This window comes from Gymnogyps californianus, chromosome 4, assembly GCF_018139145.2.
Source record: "Gymnogyps californianus isolate 813 chromosome 4, ASM1813914v2, whole genome shotgun sequence".
NCBI classification, from domain to species: domain Eukaryota; kingdom Metazoa; phylum Chordata; class Aves; order Accipitriformes; family Cathartidae; genus Gymnogyps; species Gymnogyps californianus.
In genome coordinates, this window is record NC_059474.1 from 26,296,788 (window position 1) to 26,323,104 (window position 26,317).

Below are 26,317 nucleotides of genomic sequence, written 5' to 3' on the forward strand. Positions count from 1 at the left end.
AAGCTGGGAGGGGACATAGCAAGGACAGTTGACCCAAACGAGCTGAAGGGGTATTCCATACCATATTACATCATGCCCAGTATATAAACAAGGGGGAGTTGGCTGTAGGACCCCATGGCTTGGATTGGCTGTGCACCGGTCAGTGGGTGGCGAGCAATTGCATTGTGCATCACTTGTTTTGTGTGTTCTATTATTATTATTATTATCCCTTCCCCCTCACCCCTCACCCCGCCCACCTTTCTGTCTTGTTAAACTGTCTTTATCTCAACCCACGAGTATCACTTTTTTTTTTTTTCTTAAATTCTCTCCTCCATCACACTGTGGGGGAGGGAGTGAGCGAGCGGCTGTGTGGTGCTTATTTGCTGGCTGGTGTTAAACCACGACACTGAGACAGTCTGTCCTTCTGCTGCTCAGTATTACGGAAACAAAGCTTTGAAAGAAAACTATTTTGGTTGCTCTCTGGTCAGGCAACTTATATGAACAGTAGCAGGAAAGAAAATAAATCCAGAATATGTTTAAATTCTGTTAATAACTTCTTTTCTCTGATGTCTTAGCCAAGGTCATGAGAGACAACACAAGATCTGATGCTGAGCTTAAAACAAAAAGCTAGTTTATAGATATAAATTAGTAAAACAGAACCATTACATTTAGTATTTAACTGGCTTTTGATTTTGGAGGTGTATGGTGCGTTCTTAATTTGTAGTGTGGTTGAATCTTTGTTTTTTGAAGTGCAGTACTTGGCCTCAACTATGCAGTTGGAGGTGCTGCCTCGTTTGTGTGGGTTGAAGGGTTTTTACCTGAGTTTTAAAGACAAATGTTTATAGCTATAGATGTAAAAAGCTCCCAAATCACCATTGGATTAATTTAGTGAAACTTTTAATTAGGGTCTTTTACATGGTGAAACTTCTACTTAAACTTTGATTTTTCTTTATATCTGTGAGCATCTCTGGTCAGCAGAGCACCCTTTTTGGTGGGGTGGACTGAATCTATAGAACATTTACAGGAAGGAGATAGAGGTAATCTCCCAGCTGTTGTTCAGTGAATTCTGCATCCTTAATGGTTCACATAATTGGTAGAGCCAAGAACCAGTTGATGGCAGCCATCAGCTTTATCTGACTTAACTATTCTCTCATAGCTGTCAGCAACCAGGTTTACTCTGAGAGAGAAGTGAAGTGTAGCTGTACAGGGCTTTTTGGCGGAGAACTAGTTGGAGCAATTGTAAAGGATCTGGGAAGATGATACGAGTTCTTGAAAAAAATAACATAGGATTCAGGAAATCTGTATTGCAGTCAGTGAGCATGGTGTACAGAAGTAGCAGAGTGGACAAACCTGTAATAACTTACCTCTAAAAACTTCATGGTATATCTTTCTAAAAGGAGATTCTGCTTTGCATCTCCCCAAAAAAGTTACTGGCTGGAAGATTTGTATGAATTTCACTAACACTGCTCTCTGGACTTGGAAAGCAAATTCAATGGAATGAGTAGCTCTGGCTAAACACTTCTGAGAATCAGTTTCTGGGAAACATATGTTTTTTTCAGTATCAAAATACAGTGTTTTTATTTTGTAGGCAAGTTGATATGGGGTGTGAAAATGTTGAGGAGGTGACAATGACATTCAAGTGTATAAATAAATTGTACCTTACGCCTAAATATTAAAGATAAACATGATCTTAAGCAAGACTACGGTATTCTGTTTAGATCATCGTATTGCTTAAAAATAGTGAGCACTCCATTTGGGGAAGTCTTTCTGTATTCCAGTGAAAGTGACAATCATGTCTATTATTAATTAAATTGCTCTAAAAAAGAAAAAACCCAATGTGTAACTCAGTCAATTCAATTTTATAGTTTAAGATATGTAGAATTAATAGCTGATTTGAAAGATCATGGTCTTTTAAAAATGTAATCAACTTAAAAATATAACTTTAGATATTGCTGGGTTGCTTTGCTTATTTTAGTGATAGTATAAGTAATATTATTGAAATTTCTAATGCTTCACATAGTCTATTTTTAATGAAATAAAATTCCAACTGGAAGATAGCTGTTCATTTTAGGTTACTATATTTTTAAATTTTTATATATATATTTTTGAACAATTACTGTTCTAAAAATTTAAAATACCATATTTTGGGGGAAATCTGTATGTCAAATGCTTACTTATGATTCTTTGTTTCTCTGTTTATTTTTAAGACGAGCAAAAATCAAATTAAAGTAGATCTTGTAGATGAGAATTTTACAGAATTAAGAGGAGAAATAGCAGGACCTCCGGACACACCATATGAAGGCAAGTAATGTTTTTGTGTATGCAATCATTGTACACTTCAAATCATGTGTCTTGAGATGCTTTGTTTGTAAAATTAATTTACAGCATAGAAATGTAGAGCTACATGTTTTAAAATAGTCTGATTTTTTTTAAATATACAAATTTTAAGCTTGAAAGATATTTCAGTTTGGTGTCTGTGTTGCCTGAAGACAGATCTGTTCTACAGTCGGGTAGACTATCCCATATCAAAGGTTAATTTACAGGTGTAAGCTGTGCAGTGTAATTGGTATAATTCTGACTTTTAGTTGTTTGTTTACCGTCTTGACAGTTTAAGCTCCTTAGCCATGAAGCATCAAGAAACTGAGCTTCAGAATCTAATGTAACTGTACATATATTTCTGTGATCTAATGTGGTGGTCATTCAAAAACATGTTGCATTTTTCTATCTGAAGGAGAGATGCCATTAGTTAAGAAAGTTAAATTAGGGATTAATCTTGGGCATTCATGGGTCCCAATACTTAATTTATACTGGAGTGGAGGACTCTATAGTAGAACTTCATGTCTATAGCTCTCTTCAATAATTACACCTTACTGACTTTCTTGTTTATTAAAGTTGGTATCAGTAATCGTGCATCTCTTCAGTCTGGAAAAAGCAAGATAACTTATTACATATAGCAGCTTTAACAGAAGCTACTATAGCACAGTTCATCAGAGATACCAAATTACTCAATAGTGCTGGTACTTGTAAACTTTCTGTTTGTGTATAATATATATTGAGCTGGCAGACACACCTTCTATTAAAGTTCTTTGATGATAAATGAGGATTTTTAGTGGTTTTTGTTTGTTTGTTTTGTTGGTTTTTTTTTTTTAATTTTTGGTTACTTTTAAATGGTGTTTTATTCAAATTTTTTGTGCCAGGTATCTACTTTGATTTGAATTTGAACTTCCAGTTAAAAAAAAAAAAAGTCTCAAGGAATGTTACAGGCAAATAAATTGTTATGTTGGAAATTAAAACAATTTTCCAAGTTTTCAGTTGCTCTAGTTGCTCCATGCCTTGGAGCTAAGAGTGGGACTTGAGCGTTGTCCAGAGACCAGACAAGTGCTGTTTGTCATTATTTTGAAAAACAAATTCTCATCAAGTGGGGAAAATACTTGAAAATTGTTGTGTAGGTATATGTGTATATGCACTCAAGAGCGTTAGTGGCTGCTGATGAAAACCTAGTTGTTGCATCTTCACTAAGGAGGACATCCCTTGTGATTGCTTCTCCGGGCTAGGAGCTGCTGGTGCAGCAGCATTGGACTTGAGGGCAGGGAGAGTCTCCCCAGTGCCCATCCCTCCACCCGCTCCCTGCTGGGGCCCAGGGCAGATAAAGGATGAGGAAACAGCCTAACAGAGGTTGACAGTGGAGAATATTGGGCAGGGGTAGAAGGTGTCAGAAGCTGAGGAGAAAGGAAATGAGCCTGGAAGGGAGAGAGTAGAAAAGTAGAAGCATCTGTAACGGTAAGGACGCTCCCCTCTAGAACTTGAGTCCCAGCGTTCCTCTGCTGTCTAGCAAATAATGGTGGTTTCCCCCCTCCCTCCCTTCCCCCATGCCTCTCTATCCTCATCTCATCAGCCACTAGTGTTTAGTTGACAGAAGATAATGTCTGGAAAGAAGATAATTTCTTCTGGTTATAACATGTGCCTTTAAATTAAAAGGAGAACTATGCTGTGGACCTAAAATACATAGTCATGCTGGTGACCTATTTGGAAGTGGATCATTCTGTTTAGTGTAATAGTTCTTTTTGCAAATATAGTTGGTCTTGTAAAACCAAGTCTTATATACAGACGTTAAGATGTTGCAAAATTAAGTAATGGGATACTAGGAAACATCTGAATGGTGGGGGGAGGGTGTTGTTTTGGGGGTTTTTGGTGTTTGTTTCTTTTCCATTCAAACAGAATTAATTCTCCTCGGGTGAGTTAGTTTGTCATGGCTTGCCATTTTTTTTTTTCCCTCCAGGTCAGCATTACCTTGGCTTATAAAGTGGACATTTTTGGAGAATGTATCGAGAATTATTTTAAAAGAAAGATGTATTCATGTGTCACAAAAGTTAAAAACTGTATAGCAGTTCATGAAGAGGGTAAAAAAAGATTTGAATGCCTGTCTGCAGAACTGGGTTCTGTGTGATGCTGGATAACTCAGCTAGACCTAAATTTCAAAAGCTGAGCACTGTGTATTCACATATTCAGCATATCCTGCTAATGAAAATCAGCAATATGTGTTTAGTGTGGAATTTGTTGATGTGAAATGCATGCATGCATACTTACATGCATACGAGTACATTTAATGATGAGAATATAGTAAATATCCCTTTTGGGGGGCTAAAACTATTATGTATTCTGATTATGGCAGGGATCTCATGGAAAAGTAATGTTATCGTATGTTTACTTCAATCTAGAAGGCATATACACCAAGGAGCAAAATAAAAGTTACCGCCAGCCCAATTTCTGGCATTTCCTGACACTTGAGTAATTTACTTTGGAACGTTAATATTTCTGTAATATAATTTTATGCATTTATTCCCTTATGTAGTTATGAAGGGCTTGCCAGTGTGTGTAGTTCACATTTTATGACTAACGCAGTAATGCATGCTGCGTAATTACTGACTGATCTCCTGTCATCTATAGTCTGAACAATGACACAGCAGGAAGTGCATTATGAAGAAAAGCTAATTAATGCAGTAGTTCAGGTCAGACAATTCTGCGATACAGGAGGGAATTCTAGGACCATTGTGAAGTGAACAGTAATATTTATTGTTGACCACAGTTGGTGAGGTATCTGAAAACAAACTGCTGCTGCAAAATTCTTTTATAGGAGATGTTGGGACATTGGTTCAAGTATGACTGAGAGGAAGAATGCCATCTATTGTTGACAAATTTTACAGCTTTTATTTTTCTGTCAGTAGTGTCAACTCATATTGATCAATTATCAGAATATTGCAAGACACAAGTTCAATTGAAACACGTTTGCATCCTACGTTAAAACATGTATGTTTGGAGAGAGGACCTTTGAAAGTCTAGGTTAATGGCTGCTGGGTTTTACTTGATTCAAGAGCTTTTCAATAGATAGGTTGGTTTTTTGGTTGTTTTTTTTTTTTAAACTCTGTGTAACCATGGTATTAATTTCAAGCCAAGTTTGTGTGTAAGCCACAGTAACTGCAAAATTTATAATAGGGTATTTCTTCAAGGAAAATAGTTAAAACTTGCTCTAACTCTATTGTGAGACATATGCTCCAGTAGAAGTACAGAAGGAATATTCTGCCATTACTGTTTAATTCGATCTCAAGTATTAAATAGCCACAGAAGAGCCATACATATGCATACTCCTTTTAAAAAAAATTCTGCAGAAATATTGACATGCAGAAGTTAGTATGTTAGTCACTTGCATTTTAAATGTCGTATTAAGGATATTAATATCCAGATTTGTTCAGTTTGTCTTCAAGCCTGTATTTTTAGTTGTAAAATTCAGTGCATGACAACAATACTGTATAAATAATATTACCAACTCATTAGTCCCTGCAGTTTTAAAATCTTTTGGACTTGTACATTCCAGGTGGAAAAAATTGGTGGCTGAATAGCCTGTTATGCAGAAGGCTGTAATAGTCTGTCTTTTAAAGGCAAGTTTTAATGGTAAGCAGAAGAAATGGTAATACCTAAGGATAGGTTTTATATTACCTTACAAAATGGTGTGGCAGTAAAATCATACAGGGACTGATGAATTTTTGCAGTCCAGGAACAGTGTAAGTGTTCTGTTTCTTAGGAAAAATTGCTGCTGAATTATGCTTCAATTCAGACAAAAGGAAAAGCAAACTTCCTTAAGGTCTGTTGTTGATGTACGTGTCTTCAAAAATATTTCGCCTGTGCTGTCCTGTAAGCAGACAAGCGATCAAATTAGACATTAACTACTATAATTTTGGATTTATTGGCCTTTTTTCTATTGTATTTTCTGTTAAATCTTCTCAAGTTACTGTAGTATTAAGTGAGAAAAACCAGCTGTAGAAAGTAGTGTAAAATACCAAACTGATATTAACCAGTTTCAGGTGTAGTGTATTAGACTGAATTACATTTTAAAAGTGAGAGGTGTTAGTAGCTGCTAACGTCCATTTTGGCACAGATAAAAGCGTGCTGTAGACTATAACTGTTCAGAGTATTCCTTTGAGGTTTTTTTTCGTGCATGTGAATCTTGCTGCCTGTATGGAGACTACTTGACAGCTGGTTTTGTATAGAGTGATTTGCAACAAAGTAAATCACTCTTGAAACCCCAGAGGAAGTAGATTGTGGATACTTCCACTTTAATTCAAGGAGATTTATAAATTGTAACAAAGTATATTGAGGAAGGGAAAAGGTTTCTTTCTGAAAGAACAGCAGTAAGATGAGGAAAAAAATGTGAGGAGAAATGGTTTCAGTTTCTATACAAACTAAATGTCTAAATTGGTGTATCTGTTTTGTTATACTCTGTTCTTGTTGTCATTAAACTGCTGCCTGGCAAATGAGCTTCAGTGGGCAGGCAGACAGTTTGAGATTGCTTCAGAAGACATAAGTATTGATAGTAAACTTGAATGTTAACAAAACTATAATTGAAATAGACATAGGTAATGATACTGTAACAGGGAGAGAAAAATGTGAAATGTTTAGAAAAGGGCAGTAGAAGGTGATTCTGTCCACCAAGCTCATACTATCCTTTATTACATGCTGTAATCCTGCAAACTGTATTAATAGTACTAGTGTGTCAAAGTGTTTGCAGAATTGGAATAGAAGTAACTACTTCAGACAGTAATGTAGAACATAATGGAAGTAATATTGGAGCCTCCTCCCCCCCCCCCCCCCCAAAGTGTGGGAGCTTTTCTTAAATGACTTAGTCGAACATTCTTCAGTTCCAGAAAGTTTAAAATTAAATACAGTTAATTCCAGTTGTGTAATTTGAAGAAAATTTATTGGCATGAGGTATCAGAAAAGAGTCAAAATAGTGTAATATCCCATGTTCAGCGTGAACGTTCCTGTGGCCTATTGTTTCATCTGTTTGGGGAATATTTGGTTCATAGTTTGGTGTATTTTACTAAAATAGAGCGTGGAAATTACAATGTTGGAAACGAGAAACTATAGGAGAATGTACACATCAAATATACCTAAGAAATACAAATTCTGATTTGCATAAGCAAATATGACTTTATTGGATTGACTTTATATGCATTTATTTATAAAATATATTAAATTTAGAAGTATATTCTAGCTAATACTTCTGAATAAAATTGAATTACTTGAAAACCTGTCCATTTAGAAACGTAAGCTTTATTGTCCTGAAAGACTAAGCTTGAGTAATGTTGTTTTGTTTTAATTTCTAACTTGTTCTTGTCTTTTGCAGGTGGAAGGTATCAACTAGAGATAAAAATTCCAGAGACATATCCATTTAATCCTCCTAAGGTACTATAAACACTTTTTTGGATAAAATAATTTGGCTGACAAGTTGTTTTTGAGTATTCTTATTTATTTGCTTGCACGTGTAGTCTCTTTGTAGTACCCATCTTCCATTTTTTTATTCTCCTCTAGATAGGCATTGGAGCTGTCATCTTTAGGTAGAAATAATGCACGATGCATAGCTGTATCCAATCAGAAGTACACTCTGATTATTCCTTAAAGTACAAACTGGCAAATTCTGGGGAGGAGCTTGTGCCTTTTTATTGACCCTCATGTAATTTCTTTTTGGCAAGATAAATACAGTTTTCGGATAGTTTCACTTGATGTAGAGAGTATGGCTGTCTTCCCTCCCCCTCAGTATCGTTGAAGAAATGCTGTAACAGACAATTATTGATTCTTTTAATTTCTTGGGCTCCGTAAGTTTTATTTAGTAGAGTCTTGGGTCTAATGTACCAAGTTTCTAGTAATAATTAAATAGTGAGGTGCACAGTTGTGTGACTTGGAAGAACCAGTAGAGAAATGTAATGGTCTTACTGCAACTCTATTGAAGGAACGCATAAAACATGCACATGGATGAGACACAAGAGAAATGGTAGTGGTAAAGTCACTCATATATTTTTTGCAACTTTTTGCCCTTTCAGCTTTACTGTATCTTTCTAGCACTTTAAATTTGTGATTCCACTTCCCTCCTAAATGGAGCAGTCTGAATGGTGTTCTCCCCAGCCACGTGCAGCTGCAACTGTATATTCCTGTGCCCTGATTTAGTCCCTTCTTCAGTGGCTTCTGATGAATCAGCAGACTCCTGAGTTGTCTGACTCAGCTTCTTGTTTGGTTTTCTGTTTGTCTGAAAGATGTCTTTGAACTAAGAACGTGTCCTAGATCCTGATTATTTTCACCCTGGTATGTAATACTGGGAAGGAACTGGGGAAGAGGAAGAAGGGAGAGATGCCAGTAGCTCGTAGCTCCTTGGCTCTTGTCCTTTGAATGACTTCCTTCAGGCTGGAGTGAAAGACACAGAAAGTCTTAATGAAATGTCTGTTGGTTTCAGTTCTTTCAGCTGCATGGTGGGAACTTCTGGCAGGAGCTAAAGTAAGGAGCTGAAACAGGTCGTGGACACTGAAAGATGGGTCTATGGACTATGTTTAATTGCTGCTTTAGGGCTTGGTGGTTTCCATTTCCAAAGCTTATAGACAGCTGTTAGAAGCTCAGTGCACTGTAGCATAGTACAGCTTATTCTGGAGTCTGTTGTCTTGAATTGGAGGCCTTTTTGCTTGGGTCTAGCCCTGCCTTTCATCTGAAAGATTTCTTTATCTTGTTCAGTATGTGCTTTGACAGCCATTGTTAGCCGTCATTCACTGTGAGAAATCACCTGGTATTTACATGGCTTTTTACGTTTTCAAAGTGATATAGAGAGTTGAGCTAGTTAAGTGGCTCAGCTGACATGATCTCTTATTTTCTGTCCTGGAAAGCAGAATTGTTATGGTCTTGCCTATTTATACACCATGATTGCACTGATTTTATTATAGTCCTGTATGTACAGTCTTTTGCTGTAGTGCCTGACAAATAGCGTGTTCTCTGCACTGATTTGCTTGCAGATCAGGGGCAAAAGTTGAAAGATCTGTGCTATAAGTAGAATGTCAGGAGTTTGGCGTGAGGAGGTAGAGATGAGAAACAGACATAGGTCAAAGTCACTAGAAGGCAGTTAAAGCGCAACCTGAAATAAGGGGTTTGAAGAAAATGAAGAAGTTTCTAAAGGCGTGTATATATTCCTTTCAGAGGAGAGCTTTGGGTTTTGAGACTTTTAAAATAAAATGATGCTTTTAACTTTCTTGGTGTCTTTTTAAAAAAAACAAAACCAAACTGATTTTATTCATGCTTTGTGAGCGTGAATACACTTTATTTTAGCGTAAAAAATATGGACATGATCAATGAATGAATGCTGGGACTAGATCCTTTCAACAGCAAAGAAAAATAATTGTAATCTAGTTAGGTTTTGGTTTGTTAAAGAGCTTTTTGTATATGGGTAATGAGACTGGATGGTTGTAGAAGTAGTAGCATTCACCAAGAAAATTTTTATAGTACTTCTGTAGCTACCAGCAATTTAGCTGAACAGTGACATGCAATGCCTACATTAAGAGTTCAGGGACTTGTTTCACTTTTAATAAAAAGTGGACTTTCTAGCATTTACAGTATTGAAAGTTTTAAGTCTGTATTTGACCATCTGCTTATGTCAAAACACTGGTACTGCTGGAGGATGTTTCTACATGGCTTTGTGTGATGCAGGGATGTGCATACATGACAGTGTATGGGAAAGCAGCTGGGGATGAGTTTGATGTCCTCAAACGGGCAGTAGTCTGTTTGTGAGTAAAGCAACGCTCTGTCTAACAAATGGCCTTGCAAACTTGAAGCCTCCTGAAATAAGTGGTATCACATGTCTTAGTTCTGTTTTTTAGCTTGATATTTCCTAAATTAGTATTTCTTTATAATATTATTAGAAATGGTGCATTTAAAATGTTTACTTAATACACTGCATGTAATAACTGTTTTTGTTTTTAAAAATTGTCTTGTCTTCTAGGTGCGGTTTATCACCAAAATATGGCATCCTAATATTAGCTCAGTCACTGGGGCCATTTGTTTGGATATTCTGAAAGATCAATGGTAAGATTCCATGTGGATTTAAATGTGCAGAATTGAATATACCAGTGTCCTGGATAGGAGGCAACAACTCATGTTGCTTTTCAGTTTGCATTTGTAATTTGAGATGTCCTTAAAGCTTACAATATTTCTGCATAGTATTTTGAGTTTAAAAGATGCAAATGAAATGATTGGGTGGTAATTTTGGAAAGTACTAAGTAGATACTATATGCATAGAGAGCTTTTCCAAAAATTTTTACACTAGGATTGGGGTGAACATTTCATTGTTGTTGATGTTTTGGGTGTTTTTGTAGGAGTTAATTTTTTTAGTTATTTAGTTCTTTTCCATTAACAAATGCTACCTATTGCCTCGTGAATTTTGTCCTTTCAGCCTCCTGAGGTGTAAGCAGAAAAAAACCAAGTGCTTATCTTCATTCTGATTCTTGACTTCTACTTCCAAATAAAAAATAGTTCTGATAGAGCTAAAACAATGTATGAAGTGAGTCTGGGAGTATAAAAGGTAACAGGTCAGCAATAGGAAAGGGAGAAGAAGAGACTGACCGTACTGATTCTGTCTCACAGTTACCACTGATAATATTTATGATTTGCACCTCTGTAAACCATTTGCCTTTTAGTTGCTGGTCAGTTGCTGACTTTTGATTGCTTAATGTTACTGAAAAAGTTTGAATAGCCAAAATCTCTGGAAAAGACCTGTAAGTGTCCAAACTGTAACAGCTGAACTCATTGTTCATTTGTTTTTCCAAGTGATACATTTCATGTGGTTTGAAGATCATGTGCACCAATTGTATGATAGACGTGATATCTAACATGAATGGAATTCATCTTTGTTATTTTCCTCCATGTCTGCCCCAACAGAATAGGACTGTAATTCCCCAGCAGATAATATCAATATCTAATCCATACAAGCTTCAAATGCTTGTAAATTCAACAACTTCATCAAGACTGCTGTTCGCCAAGCAGGTGTGAATTGGGTTTGAAAGAGAAACTCTAGAGCAGAAAGCTTGAGTTGAGGTCTTGCAGGTTTCATATCCAGTGTATTTGCCTTTTACAGAGTGAGAAGATTATGCAAATCATGTGGCACAGGATAGTGTAAATTACTAAAATGAAATCATAATAATCATAAGCTGTTGTCTTTTTCATTTCTGGAACTGCATATTTTTTCTTACAGTCTTGGAGCACTTGATGTTCTTTCAGGCAGTAGAATCTTTCAACATACATGCTGTGGTACATGGTATAATTTTTCTATCAGCAAAGCCAGTGCACTTTTGTACCTGCACCTAGGTATTCATACCACCCTACAATTATACTAGAGATTAATAACTCTTGAAAGGCGCAAGTACAGTTTCCTGGGAGATCATACTCTAAACCAGATTAGTGAATGGGCATGATGTTGGCTGGTTGGTTTGTGTGTTGGGATTTGTTTTTATTTTTGTTTGGTTGGTTTTGGGTTGTTTGGGTTTTTTGGCAAAAGAAGTTTTGGAGGGTGTTTTTAACAGGGATCAGTTCACTGATTTGAACTAGAGCACATAAACCTGCTCTCCCAGCTAGGCTTATTTCACTCAGGACAAGGTTTAAGTAGTGAGGATATGGGAAGGCAAAAATTCTTTATTTCTAGCAGCAAAGGTGCTTAACATGGAACTGCATCCCAGCGTCATTAATACTCTCCTAGGAAGAATTTATCCAAAGTTTTTAAGCTCAGGGTTTTGATTTTTTCTTCCATCTTGTGTTACTCCTTTATTCACTGTCTAGTTCCTTTACTCATAATATCAAGGTCTGTGACTTTTAACAAGTATTTTCAAGGCTAATCTTTCCATACTGAAGCCCCTAAACATCATGTTTCTCAAAAACAACACTTATCTAGCACTTTTGCCTAGAAACTTTGAGGAAGGACAGTCCCTAGCAGAAGTCATGCTTATTTATCACATTCTGAATTAAAACCAAAGTAATTTAACAGCTTTTTTTTAACGTTTTCTTGTTATCTTCATATTACTTTAATATATTCCCTAATTAGTGTTTTCTGTGGAGAAGGATGGATGATCTTGCTTCTGTAGCAACGGACTGGGATTCAGGGGACCACATTTTGGTTTCCAGCCCTGGAAACAGGTCTTCTGTTGTCTTTCAGCATTGCCAAATGTTGTGACTTGAAACAGTCTCACAAAATTCAGTCTTATCCCAAAACTACTGCTTTAAGAGTGAAGCAGTTAATAGCTTTAAGATGAAAGTTTCTGGCCTTTTCAGTGGCTGATCAAGCTGAGAAATATAAAATACCACAAGGCAACAAAGACCGAAAAAAATCATGAGCTTCAACTTAATTTGTTTGTTTTGTTTTGTTTTGTTTTTTTTTTTTTTAGTCAAAACCGTTGAGATTTGGAAAGGAAGAGCAGGAGAGGAGATTTGACTTGTGTTCTTGTAATCTTTGAAAGTTAGGTCTTGCACAGATAACTTAATCTGTACCCTAGTTCTACCTGATGGAAAAAAAAACATTAGTACCTTCCTTCACCAAGATGTATACAAAATAGGAGTATTGGAACAAGAACTTGCCTTCTGTTTATTTAAACCCGCTGGCACAGGGAGCACCAATATTATGCTATGTATATACTGTTAAACTCTTCCTCTGAAACACTGTCTTCATTTGGAAGCACTAAGGAAAGAATTTCACAGAACATGGTGGGGGGGGGGGGAGGCTTCCTATATACTATAATCCCTTTCAAATGATTCTTAATGTAGTAATCCCGTCATTTTTCAGTGGTGCTCTTTGTAAGTTTTGGTTTTTAATCATAGAATGGTAAATGAAAGTCGCTTGAGCGTTGTTGAAGTGCCTATCAAAGCGTCTGGTCCTTCGGAGAAGAGGAAACTGTTGTGGCTACCTCCATCCTTTCTTGTTTGAAGGATTTCAGTATTGTGATAGATAAGACTTTTTTTCTGAGTAGCTTCCTAAAGCTTCCTAAGCCATATGAATGGTTAATATTGTTTAAATAAGTTGTTTGTTGTTCTTCAGTATATGCTGTTTTAGCTATTTAAACTGAGGAATGCCCACATCACCATGTTTAAGTTTTTTCTGCGTGTGTAGGTTAAACGATGGTTTGAATAAAATGATAGCTTCATTAGAAAGCAAACAAACAAAAAAACCCAAGCAACACCCCCCCAACCTTGATAATTTAATATTTAATGGATTTCGCCAGGTATTCAAAGGTAAATGGGACAAATGTAATTCTGAAATTTCTGGAACACAGCCATTAGAATAATATATTTGGTTCTGCAATCTCTCTTGTCAAATCTTTTAGTAACAAGCTCTGTTTCTGAAGTGCCACTTCATTGACTTGTAATGCTCTTAACAATAATGATCTTCTTGTTGCTGTGTTTAAATGTAAGACTCAAATTCCAATGCATATCTGTGTTTTTTAGTGAGGTCAGTGGGAGCTGAAGGACAGAATTTGGGCCTACGGGACTTTGTAGGGTTTCTTAAAGAGTTAATAAACTGATAAAATACCCATTTATATATAGTGAATACAAATGCAAAGATTTTAATGTGTTTGTATGGTTAAAAAAAGGTCTCTTCCCTACTTGTCCATCCCATGATAATGATTTTCTATTTTAATGAACATAGTTGAGATATTGTTCTGCATATTGGCAGGAGGTTTTATCAGTTTGCAAAGTAATGTCTTTAAATGATTTTTTTAATGAGTTTAATGAAGTTCGTTCTCCACAATATATGCTTGATGCTGAAATTCTTTGCAGCTGTGGATTTTCATCACGTTTAGATTTGTAAATACCTGTTATGCCAGTTTGTTTGCAAAACAGCTACTGTTTGCTGCTAGAATTAAAATAAGGATATGATTTTGTAGAAGGAATACTTTTTATGCTGATCTGATATGACTTTTGTTATGTGGTTTCACTTACTGTAGCCTATATTTATCTTCCAGGCTAGTATTCTGTCTCAAAATTTTATTCTTAAATATAAAATGTATCTAATACTGTTCATTGAAACCTGAGAACTAAATTACTTGAAAGCTGTTCTGCATAAATCCCTTGAGCAGTGATTATCAAGCGAATGTGTTGTGGCTGTGTGTATGGCTACAAAAAACTTCTTGGCTGTTGTGGTTTTGACAGTCAAAATAAAAATGAATAATAAGAATATTTTTTTTCATAGTGGCTGTACTGGAGGATTCACGCTTCAGTTTTAGTTGAGATGCAGAAGTCATTATTATAAGAGATAATACAATTTTAGTAGATACATAAGCAACAGCCAGCTCATAGTAATCATCTTCTTGGGCATCTAAAACTGCTGGGTTTTGTTGTTTGAGGAGCACTGAGCCTCTTTAAAGCTTTGAGGAAAATGGAGAGAATATTAACATTGTTTGAGGGAACTCTTCAGCAAGCAGGCTGTCTTTCCCCCCCTGCGCTATGTCAAAGCTATTCTATTATTCTCTTTTTTTTTTCCTTTCCCTAATGGGTGCCCAGTTTTGTATTTCTCCTGTAAATAGTGACTATACAAGGGGCTTCCACTCAAAGGCCTTATTCATTTCCTCCCTCCTTCCAGATTCCATAAACCCTTGGTACAAGTTCCCAGAGCTTTTCTCTTGGATTAACAAGCTTAGTTATTTCACAAATGGAATAAATATTGCAGATTATTTATAAATTAATAAATAAGTGTTCCCAGTAGCCATGTTTGGTTGACAGAGTGGAGCAGCAATCTGCTGGCTGCAGCAGTTCCTGTTGTTCTGCCGGGTTACCTCTCAGAGTAACTAGAGAGATTGTTTCCAGAGAGGAATGTACAGAACATAAGTAAAAACTTCCTAAATGGAAAATTACTTAGCCTTTAAAAATGAAGAAGAAAAAGAAAAACTGCTAGTGTTTCATAATCCTCTTAGGACTCTTTCAGCTCATTGAAAGGTAAGAGATTTCTTACCTCAGGCATGCTGGGCACATCTGGCTTGCCATGCTTTTTAATATTACCACTATATTCACCCGAACTAGGGGTGCTCTTTTTTTTAATGGAAATGCCCCAAGATATTACCTAAAAAAAAAAAAAAAGTGTAAGTGAATAAAATACATATCGGCTTGCTTTGTTCTGGTTCACTCCAGGTTTCCCTTGCTGTTTAACAAATGCAATGCCAATAGAAAGACTGGTTTTTGGTTAGGATGTCTGAAGTGTGGAGACTTTTAGTCTGAAGTTCTCAGAGGGACAGTGCTTCCCTGTAGTGAGCTCTTTGCAGCTTAGATGTTACTGACCTATCCTCCCATTTTGTAGATGGCAAACTTGCAAGCCTGCATAGTGGCTACGCAGCATTTTGGGATGGGGATGGGAGTCAAGGGTTATTGTAACCTTTAGGAGAAAACAGGAGCCAGTAACGTCATGGGACAAAGGCAATGTAATGTCATGTGCAAGGCAAATAGGATGCAGGGGTGTAGGAAGTTTTACCTGCAAAACTCGTGACGTAAGCTGCCTGCTTTTTATTTGTGATTGGTCAGGCTTCCATTGGAGTGATGTACCCACTTTGAGCATTGTATTCCAAGAAAGATGGGAACCATAGGAAAAATCCAGAGTAAAGTAACAAGAATGATGGTCTAAATAAATACGACCTACAGTGAAAGATTGGAAGGCCATTTTAGCATGCAGAATATAAAGAATGGTGAAGCATTGAAACAGATTTTCCAAGAAACTTGTGAGGCTCCAGTTAAGAACAGATTAGACAGAAGTCTGTCAGGAGTGATACAAAACCTTGCCTTTGGCAAGGACAAGAGAAAAACCCTAAAACCCAAGCATGCAGCTAGCTTGAGTTACCAAAGGAAGTTGCTTGAACTCCATGAGATGTTGCACATAAGTCCACACCTAGAAATAAACTTCAAATATAGGAAGAGTTGGAAGTCTTTTTTTTTTTCCCCCAGGATTCTGTTCTGGAAAAATAAACCCTTGAGGAGCACTGGAAAATGCAGAAGACACGTATCTTTCCACTGGAAGTTTGTTTTAAGGAAAATACAGCTTTTTTTGCAGCACATTTTTCTCTAGCTTGTGGGGATGTCATGGGGTGTGTGCATTGGGTTTTTTAGTTTTGTGCCACTATCAGCATAGATTTTCCTCCAGATCTGATGATGAGAATTGTTTTTGCTCTTTGCTTATGAGGAACAGGTCCTGCCTTACCAGTGTCTGTAAATAGTTCTGGGCAGTCATCTCCATTCACTTTATTCTCCCAAAAGAAGGTGGTGGGAAGGAAGAAGAGCTTTTTAAGGTACTGGGGAAATGAGAATCTATTTTTAGCTGTCCCTCTAGTTTCTTCTGGGCATCTTAATTTATGTCTGAAAAATTAAGACTAAGCTACGCAGAAAATAACACAACTTTTTTACTTTCTTTGACCAGGAAAGCTAATTGGTGTCCTAAAGGTAGAAAATGTTACATGAGTATACAATAGTTACGCGAAATACATCAGATTTTCTTTACCATTAATCACAAACTTTCATTTCCTTTTTTTAATACAAACAGCAGCTGAAGCTGTAACGGGGTTTTTTTTATGGTTTAAGGATACTTCTTCTTTAAACGTTTGTGTCCAATGAAGACTTTTTCTTATTATGCATGAGATGAGAAAGCCATGTTGAGACATGAGACTTGAAAATAAGTTATAAACTACATTTTAAACCTTTTTACATACGTGGCTAAACTAATCTTGTCTATAAACTTATTGTTTTAGAGTTTGAGTTCTCTGAGCATATAGCCATCTGTATATCCAAATGGATGAGGTATTTATTTTTATTACTCATTTTGAAATTGGAATGTCAGAACAGAAGTTCAAGTCCCAGTATGCTTTATATAAAAATCTACAAACGTAACAGATGAACAGGGACTGAAAGGGCCTAACAGTCTTGAAAGCCAGAGATGGCTGGAGCTAGCACAGAACTTGTGTTCTAGGCATCCATGGCACCTTTGGTCCTTAGTAATGCCCCCTGCTCCCCAAGGTATATTTTCCACTCCTAGAAGGTACGGTGTAAATGGAAGTAAATTGCATGTAGAAGTGGCACAAGTGGCTGCGACCTCTTTCGTGTCGTCTTCTCTGCTTTAAATAATGGCAGTATTTTCAGGTGTCTCTAAAGTAGGATTTCTGTAAAGGAAAGTGCAGAACAGCTTTTATTTGGTGAAAGTAACTACAGTATCAGTTACAGTTGATAGATATTTCATGTTAAGTCTATCTTTAAAACTACACTAAATAGCGTAATAAAATTACTTAACTGGGAAAAAAGACTTTAGGTTTTATAGAGTGTGTGGTGGATGTGGTGGTTCCTGAAATTCACTGCATAAAAATAAAAATGGTTAAAACCATTCGAGCATAGTAAGACCTGAAGGACTTAGCATTCTGTGACACCTGAATGCCAGAATAGTAAACATGTTGCATTACATTCATTTAATACTAACAGATACCACTGTGAATTATGTCATCAATGCGTACATTAAATGGATTAATTTCAAGACAGTATAAACCAGTAGAGATCACAAGGAACAGGAAATTGAGTGAAATAGCATAGGTACATGTAAAGCAAAAATATTTCTATGTTCTTTCACTGAGGTTTGTGTGTGTGTGATTTAGGTGTGGAAAAACAAGTACAAGCTTTGTACTCTTAAGTTTACTATGTTAGGCTCTCATCGACTGAGGATATGTTTCAGTAACTAGGTGTTCTTTATCTACTTAAATATAATCTTACTAGTTAATTGCCAGCTTTGTTTGTAATTTAAAGAAACATTCTTTAGTTTGGAAGAAGCATTCAGCTTGGAACCTGAAATACTTAAATTTAACTGGAAGAGAATCTGAAATTCTGGGGGAAAAAAAAGTTTAGTTACTAAGGAATAGGTTTGGAAAAGGAGAATTATATGCTGTGAAGGTTTTGTGATTTGCCAGAATTCAGATCTAAAAGCATGAGGGTTTTTTGAAGATTCAAGTCTGCGAAGTTCAGCTTGAGGGACTTCAAGCTGATGTGGCGGTTGGAATGAGACAACATGTGCTAATTAAAATCTCTGTCACTTGGGATGTTTCTCACTTGCGTTTTGATGTAGAACACTGCACTGTGAAAGCTCAGTCATGATTATCAAAATTCAAAAAAGTAAGTTTCTAGGAAAAATCTTCTAGAATTAGAAACAATTAGGGAAGAATGCCATATTTGGATGGTTAGTGACATAGCAGGAAAGCTGTAAGTGTAAGCATCTAGGATATAATATTCGGGTGTCACAAATGTACCTCTGACATTTTACCAGCATCTACTCTCTGTTCATCAGTATACTCTGCTAGAGTACCTCAATACAGTGCCTTGGTACTGGAAAATACATACATTTCTGAAATCTGAGACTGGAAATAGACTTGCAAACTATTCCCTTTGTATCTGGACCATCAGGTCAAACTCTTCCCCACCCACTCTGACAGACTCTCTGCATTTACTTTCAGTCTTCTGAAAAGCAGAAACTATTTTCTGTCAATTGAAAATTTAACAGTTTGTCTGTAAGAAATCGGATGCCTGTGTTTCACAACTTTCCTCCGGCATTTCATGTGCCATAACTATTTTGCTCAAATCTAAGATGTCACATTTTCCCCACTTACCTTTCTGTTAGTACTTAAGCAGAGTAAGCAGTTTTGTGTATTGTCTTGAACATCTGTCTGTGCCTCCATCACAACAAAAGAGTCTACTTAACTCTTCAAATCAACTGAAATACTGAACTTTCACAGATTCTGTGGGGTCCTTATTTGATTTCCATTGTGTGCCAGCTGAAATGGTAGATGAGAGATGGTATTCGTGATCAAAATCTAGTTAAACTGTATATTTAAAATGTTACAACTTTCCAGATTTACAGTGTGTAAATATTTCATACTTTTACTTTTCTGAGTGTTTATTGACTTTTATGAACATACTTGGTTTTCCCTTACTAAATTATTGAAATCTCTTATTCTAAATATACATTGAGATCAAGCTAAATGATGAGAACTTAGAACCTTAGAAGTTCCGACTCTAGAACTATGCTACGTTCAACAGGGTTCTTTCACAGGGGCAAAAGAGTGACTTTACAGCACCATCATGACTACAGAATGTTTTTCTGCTTCCAACAGTCATGTCAGATTGAAATGAGAGGAGGCTGAGATAGTATTTTCAGTTGCACATGCTGTCATAGCCTAATAGCCAAACTTTTTTATTATTATAGTAGTAATTCACTATGTAAATTGTTAAATTTTATTGAAAAATATCATATTAAAACTGATTCAACGTGAATTATATCTAATGTATAAAGTTCCTTATCTCTTACAAGTATTCAAAATATGGGTCACTATTTCTGTATATGCTCTTTCGCTATGAAGAGTGCCAGCAGAGGGAGCACACATGGGCTACCAGTTCAGTACCTAGACCTTACACAAGGTGCAGTTACTGGTAGTAAGGAAGGACGACACAAACTTCAAATTGGCTTGCCCCCCCCCCCCCCCCCAAGATGAAATCAGTTCTGTTAAGTGGGCATGGTCAAATGTGTAGGTCAAGGACTGTATTTTCCAAAAGCTTAAGAAAGCATCATTAATAAGAAAGTCCACATTTAAAACCCTATTTAAATATATATATTGAATATTATTCTAATACCTATAAGCTGCAGCAGTTTAAAATTATGATTCTTAGACTTACAATCTGTACATGTACTCTTCTAATACTAGTACAGCAGCAAAGGTGAGTACAGGCATGGGATGTGGTAAAGTCATTTTCAAATTTTTAATTTTAGGGCAGCAGCAATGACTCTAAGAACAGTGTTGTTATCGCTGCAAGCATTGTTGGCAGCTGCAGAACCAGATGATCCACAAGATGCAGTAGTGGCAAACCAGGTAAGATGCTCAGTTGACTGTGAATTTGTAACACTTCTGTAACCTTTGCTAACTCAGATCAGGTCCCAAACCTTGGAGGAGATAAAGATTTTAAAGAATTTATTGGAAAATTGCCTTACAGTAAGTGTGAGTTACTATGGTGTTTTGTGCTCTTTACTCTTTGGATTCCAGAGCAAGTAGCAGTTATTTTACGGTGTCAGGAGATTTATTTTCTTAGTTTTGTTCCTTATTTAGCTTGTCAGAAATGTCAGGAGATAACAGCATAGTAAAATGAATCCCAGTATAACTTGCCTTTTAAAATCTGAGGCTTCTAGTGTAAGAAAAGCAATGTTGTATTGATTTAAAATGAGTTTTAAGTTGATGGTGTTCATTGGATTTGGCTTGGTATATAGCTCCTCTTCCAGATTAATATGAATATTGTTGAGCTTTTCATTTGTTTAATGTCAAAATTTTAGGAATAGTGACTTCAGATGAATTACTGTTGCATTTAATCCTGAGGAGCAATTTATGTGAATGAAGCATCCTATGTATTTTAGCGTTGTAAGTACTTGGGATAACTATTTTAGTCACTGGTTGAATTGGTGTCAGTAGAATTCTATAATCAACAGAGTTTGTTACTTTTCAGGCAGTAGCAATAACTTATAAAAAGTAATAACAATAAAATGTCAATTGGATCTTATGCCATACCAGGACTGACGTGGTTCTATTTCAAGTGTTGATGAAAGATAGGAACAGTCATTCTATAACTGAAGAATATGACAATTTTCAACAAAGTCCCAAGTATGTGCATGTTGTTTTCCTTTTTACTCTGGGGGAGAGAGAGAGAGAAGGCCTGGCTTCCCCACTGACTCATAGTAAGGGTGTATTTCAGTAACAAAAGAACAAAGCAAGTAGAAGGTTCTTCCAGCATCAATCTCATCTATATCTCCTGTAAGTCAGGACCCTCTGGGATAGGGTGACAAAGTGTGCACTCCTTCCCTCTGAAAATCTGTGTAGGATGATAGATTAGCAGTTTATCAAACCTGTCAGGATTTGGAGGGAAACATGGAGATCAGAGGTAGCCCATTGCATCACTGGGTGGGGGAGAGCTGTTTGCTACTACTATACTAAGTAGTAAGTACAGAAGGCTTGTGGGATTCTGCAGTGCTGTAAGGCTGCTCTGAACGAATGTCCCCAAACAGTTCTGTCAGACTGAATTGCTGTATGCAGGGAGAATTGTTGCAAAGGCCAACAAGGCCACCAGGCATGTCCCTGCACCGGTTTTTCTTGCCGGATGCATGCCCTTGCTGTCACACTCTCTCTTTATTAAACAAAACTAGTTTTTCCTTTTTTACCAAGAACAAGAATAATGTTTCCTGTTCTGGCCCCAGTGGTGGAATTTTGTATGGGAATCATAACGGTTTTGTAGAAGCACTTAAGCTGGAAAGAGTTTTTTCTCGAGCAAAAAGCTTCATGAAACTTCGTAGATTCTGAAGAGCAGTTTTCCAGGCTGTGTCTCAGGTGCTTGTGGGGATGTGTCCAGTGGGACTGTGGCATGGCTGATGCAGGGAGGATTCAGTTTCTCCTGTTCCCTGTAAATACCTGCATGAAAACTATACTGGGGTTTGGCCTTGAGTTATAAGCATGTGTATGTAAGTAGAAAGTGATTATAACATCTTTGAGAGATGTGGCGCTAAATACCCAGTTCCTTCATGGGTTTTATTTGGTGGTGGGGTCTTTTTTAGTTTGTTTGGGTTTTTTTTTCCCCAAAACAAAAATTCACAAGGAATTAGTTATCCTCCATACTCATTTTTCATTGTGTTAATTTACTAAACTATGTGTTAGACTACTAAGCTGTCCAGGTAAATGGCAGTGTCCATACAAGCTTTTGAGTTGAATCCCAGGGAGAACACAGGGAGAACTCCTGTTTGAGTAATGGCAGTATTATCAGACACCAGCTGTCTGGTGTCAAAACTACTTCAACTAGTTGCTGGTTTTTTTTAAGTACAGCAACATTAAGTGCCTCAGATTCCTGATAGAGACATCAGTAAAAGGTGCCTTTAGGCTTTTCTCAATTCAGTGAGAAGCTAGATTATTTACGGATACCTAAGTAAAGGAATTTTATTTATAGAACACTGAAAGCTAGTTCTGAATAAAATGCAGTTATGACTAATCCTTTGCACTGCAGCTAGTTGCATTCTAGGCTTGGCAGTGTTCTCAAAAATATTAAAAAAAAATATATTGGGGAAGATCTCTTAAGAGCAGAAGAATATAGTACTTCAGGATGCTACTGCTGCTTAACTTAATCCTTCCTCATTCTAGTTATTACAACCAAATAAATTTATTACAGACCACTGTATTTATAACAGAGAGTTATTTCCAACAATAGATTGTCTCCCATGTTTGTTTTAATGCCATTAATAATCAGATAGTAAATATACAAATTACTTCATGTGGAGCAGAATTAGTGGGAGGTGTACAAAGAACACAATGCACTGTAGCTGGTGTGTGTTGCTGTGGGAGAGGTAAAATGAAATGTACAGCAGTAAAGTATTGTAGTCACTTTGACAGTGCTTTATAGATTTAATGATTGTTTTCATGTATGAATAAAATGCTTAGAATGATAATCAGCCATGTTTCTGTCCTTAAAATGCATCTAAATATTTGAATAATATACTTCCCAGTATCTTGTCTTACTACTTAGTGCTAAAATTTATTATGTATCTAAAGATGGGAATACCTTCTTTTTTCTAAAGTGTAATGATTAAGGGAAAGACTCTTTTTTTTTTTAAATACAAAAAACTTAAACTTGATATTACATACAAAAGTTGCTAGAATAGGAAACTCATCTTGCTTTTCTGAGTACAGTTTATGACAGATGACCCACTTTCTTGGCTTTTGAGTTCTTGGCACAGGCTGAAAACTCTCTGTGATAAGGTCCATTCTGTTGTTTATTAGAAAACTTGTTAGTGACGAGATTGGTGCAAAATAATATTTACATACCCTGCATGATTTTTTTTCTGGTAAATAATAGCTTGCATGAAAAGAGTTGCAGCTTCCTAGCTCTTTGCACATGCTCACCCATTTTTCAGCCCTTCTTTTGTCATATACGCTATCAATATCCCTATTCTCAGGAGGAAGCCTGGTAGTAAAATGTCAGCCCTGACTGAAAAACTGCGGACCTACTTGCAGTGTATAAAACCAGGCGTATTTTTAAGTGATTAGAGAAATGCATTAGATTAGTATGCAGTATGTACATTCAGGAGATGTTAACATAGGGATAATTTGTGCTCTGCTGCACTGAATATAAATTTTCAGTAGCTGTGCTAAATATAGCTACTTTACTTTTGATCAGTGCAATTGAGAGCAGTACCTAATTGTACACATGAAATACCTATAGTGTGTAATTTAACCTAAAGGCAAATGCATTAAATCAAATGCTTGCATAGGTTTACTCTATGTGTAATCCTCACCTCCAAATTTCATTTCAAAAATAGCAGTATGATCAGTGTGAAACACTGTTGAAGGTATTGTAGAAAGAATGATGGATTGGAATCTGCCATATCATCTTGCTTTTTGGTTGGATTGCTGAGTTGATTTAACTTTCCCCTTTTCCCCCCCTCTCTCTTTTTTTGTGTAGTACAAACAAAATCCAGAAATGTTTAAACAGACAGCTCGACTTTGGGCACATGTGTATGCTGGAGCACCAGTTTCTAGTCCAGAATACACCAAAAAAATAGAAAACCTTTGTGCTATGGGCTTTGATAGGGTAAGTATACGTAACTTAAATATTTTTCAGTAGGGGCAGGGCAAGTATATCTGTATAAATACAGGGAGTCATTAGTATACTAAAGTAGATTTGCTACTTCCATGACCTTTTGTAGATCTAATAATTCTGTTTTGCTAATTATTTTTAAGAATCAGAGTTTTAAAATTTTACTATGTTATTAGTAAATCTTGTGAGCTACCCCTGCCTTTTTTGAAACAATTTTTCTATAAATTATTAGTTAGGATTTAACAAATGGTAAACTAACGTGTTCTGATTAATCTGTGAACTTTTCATTCTATTTCTCAGAGTTGCAGGTTCACACACTGAAAATATTATCGCTTTTGTTTTCTCATTGCAGAATGCAGTAATAGTGGCCTTGTCTTCAAAATCATGGGATGTAGAGACTGCAACAGAATTACTCCTGAGTAACTGAGCCATGTAGAGAGAGCTGCTTCAGTAGTCCAGCTTGCCCCTTCTGGAGGAGCATCACCATCTGTTATTTTTAGGATTCTATATAGATTCTCTTTTAAAACTGGCACTCTTGCCTGATGATGCTATCTAGGCACTATTGGAGACTGAAAAAAACCGCTCTGTAAATAAAGCTAATTAAACGTCTGTGTAAATTTAAAAAGGGGAAATACTTTAATTTTTTTTCTTACTAAATATTGTAAAAATTCTTTGAGCTCAGCTAAAATAATGGGGGAAAAACATGCCTACTTTAGTGTTTAGCAGTGTGACGAAGACTAGCAGGAACTTGCTTCAGGATTTTGATTTAGTAATTCGGAAAGCAACATTTTTGAGTGTTAGTCATCAAAATTGTTGGTGCCACTCATCACAGCTATCTTACTGTTTTCAACATGGATCCTATGTGCCTGTGGATTGACCTATATTTGCATGCTTGTACTTAATAGACATATTAGGTAGGGTCGCTGAAGAGAGCACCATTGAAATACTCGAGTGTTCTTGTAACTTTTTTCCTGAAAGACTTTCAAGACTTACCCAAAGTTCCAAATGGTGACCTATTCAGAACCGGTTTCTTTCTAGCTTATTAATTGGGAAGCCTGATTCTCCTCTCCCTTACATCATACAGCTGAAAATCCTCACTAGATTATGTTTCATCATCTGTGGGTATTATGTATGCCATTTACAGTAGTCTAGGCTCCCCTTTAAAAAATATATTTTGAATTATCAGTAATGATTTTCATCCATCATGTTTTCTACACAATCTTGTAAGGAGTATGCCTCGATATAGCACAAAAAGATGGAGCTGGTTTTCTTTCCTTTTTTTTTTGTCTTAAATAGATGTAAAATGTTCTTCAGTACATTCTGGATAATATGACTTCACTGTGTTTGAAGGAGGAAAAAGCTGAATCTCTAGCGTACTGAGAATTAAAAAAATTTTTCTTTGAGTACTTGATATGATGCAATCAGCTGTTTTTTGCAGCGGTTTTCTAGCTTTATTTTGGGCTTCAATTTAAGGATTGCTTACCAGGTACTTTAAAATTCATCCTTGCTTGCATTTTTCTCTAGTTGACACATGGAGGCTGTGTTGGTGTTTTTACTGTACATACTTCAAATGCACATAGAAGTAGAAGTGTGTTCTCAGTTTAGCTTTCTTTTGGATTGATGTTTCTGATAAACGAGAACTGAAATCTTATCTTGGCTTGTACATACAGTCAGTCTTTTTATTCGTATTAAAATGACATTTCATCCTGAGTGCAAAAGCTTGAAAATTATTAGTTTTGCAACTTCAAACACTAGTACATCTATTTAAAGAGAGCTGTAATGTCTTTGTGAATATGATGCTAACTTTTGAGAATATATCTGACAAGGAAGTTCAGAGAAATCCTGAGACTAGAGAGTGGGGATTGTGGATAATGGAGTACTGTATAAGTCATCTTTTCCGTGACTGTTTTTTCTCCTAAACTGTGGATTAATGGGGCGGGGAAATATATGTCTGTTTGGGTTTTTTCTGGAGCTATGAAGTACAAGTTGAAATAGCTTCACACTTCATAGACAGTCTGTTTTTAAATCACACTAGAGGAAATCAGGAACGTTATTGTATCTGTTAAATATCTGGAGCATAGTGGTAGGGGAACAGAACCAGAAAATAGAGCTGTAGAGACCTAGCTAGTTCAGGGTTGTTCCCTCTACCGCTCTGTCTGATGTGTCCCAACTTAAAATATTTCAGGGCACAGACAGTAAATACTTTGGACTCATATCAGTGCAATACTAAATGCATTTGCTTAGTCTTTATACTTACTGCTTTTTAAGGTGTAGTCAGTGATCAGTTTTCTTGGGTTTTCTTGAGTTAGTGTAAATCATTTGCAATGATGCCAAAGGAAATGAGTTGTTTTGTCTTTCC

General features: G+C 36.4%; 1 protein-coding gene across 4 annotated transcripts in view; it reads left to right on the forward strand.

Annotated features, from left to right (window-relative positions):
- The window catches only part of UBE2K (ubiquitin conjugating enzyme E2 K), a 43,074-nt gene extending 17,405 nt beyond the window's left edge, over positions 1-25,669 (forward strand). Inside the window, exons 2-7 of one of the 4 annotated variants that reach the window (XM_050896701.1) lie at positions 2,187-2,280; positions 7,661-7,719; positions 10,289-10,371; positions 20,105-20,204; positions 23,824-23,952; positions 24,311-25,669. In XM_050896701.1, coding sequence (XP_050752658.1) covers positions 2,187-2,280; positions 7,661-7,719; positions 10,289-10,371; positions 20,105-20,204; positions 23,824-23,952; positions 24,311-24,385 — 540 coding nt within the window. In that variant the 3' untranslated portion in view covers positions 24,386-25,669. The remainder of the gene's footprint in view (positions 1-2,186; positions 2,281-7,660; positions 7,720-10,288; positions 10,372-20,104; positions 20,205-23,823; positions 23,953-24,310) is intronic. The other 3 variants (XM_050896702.1, XM_050896704.1, XM_050896703.1) reach the window with 3 other exon arrangements.
- The last annotated feature ends 648 nt before the right edge of the window (positions 25,670-26,317 follow it).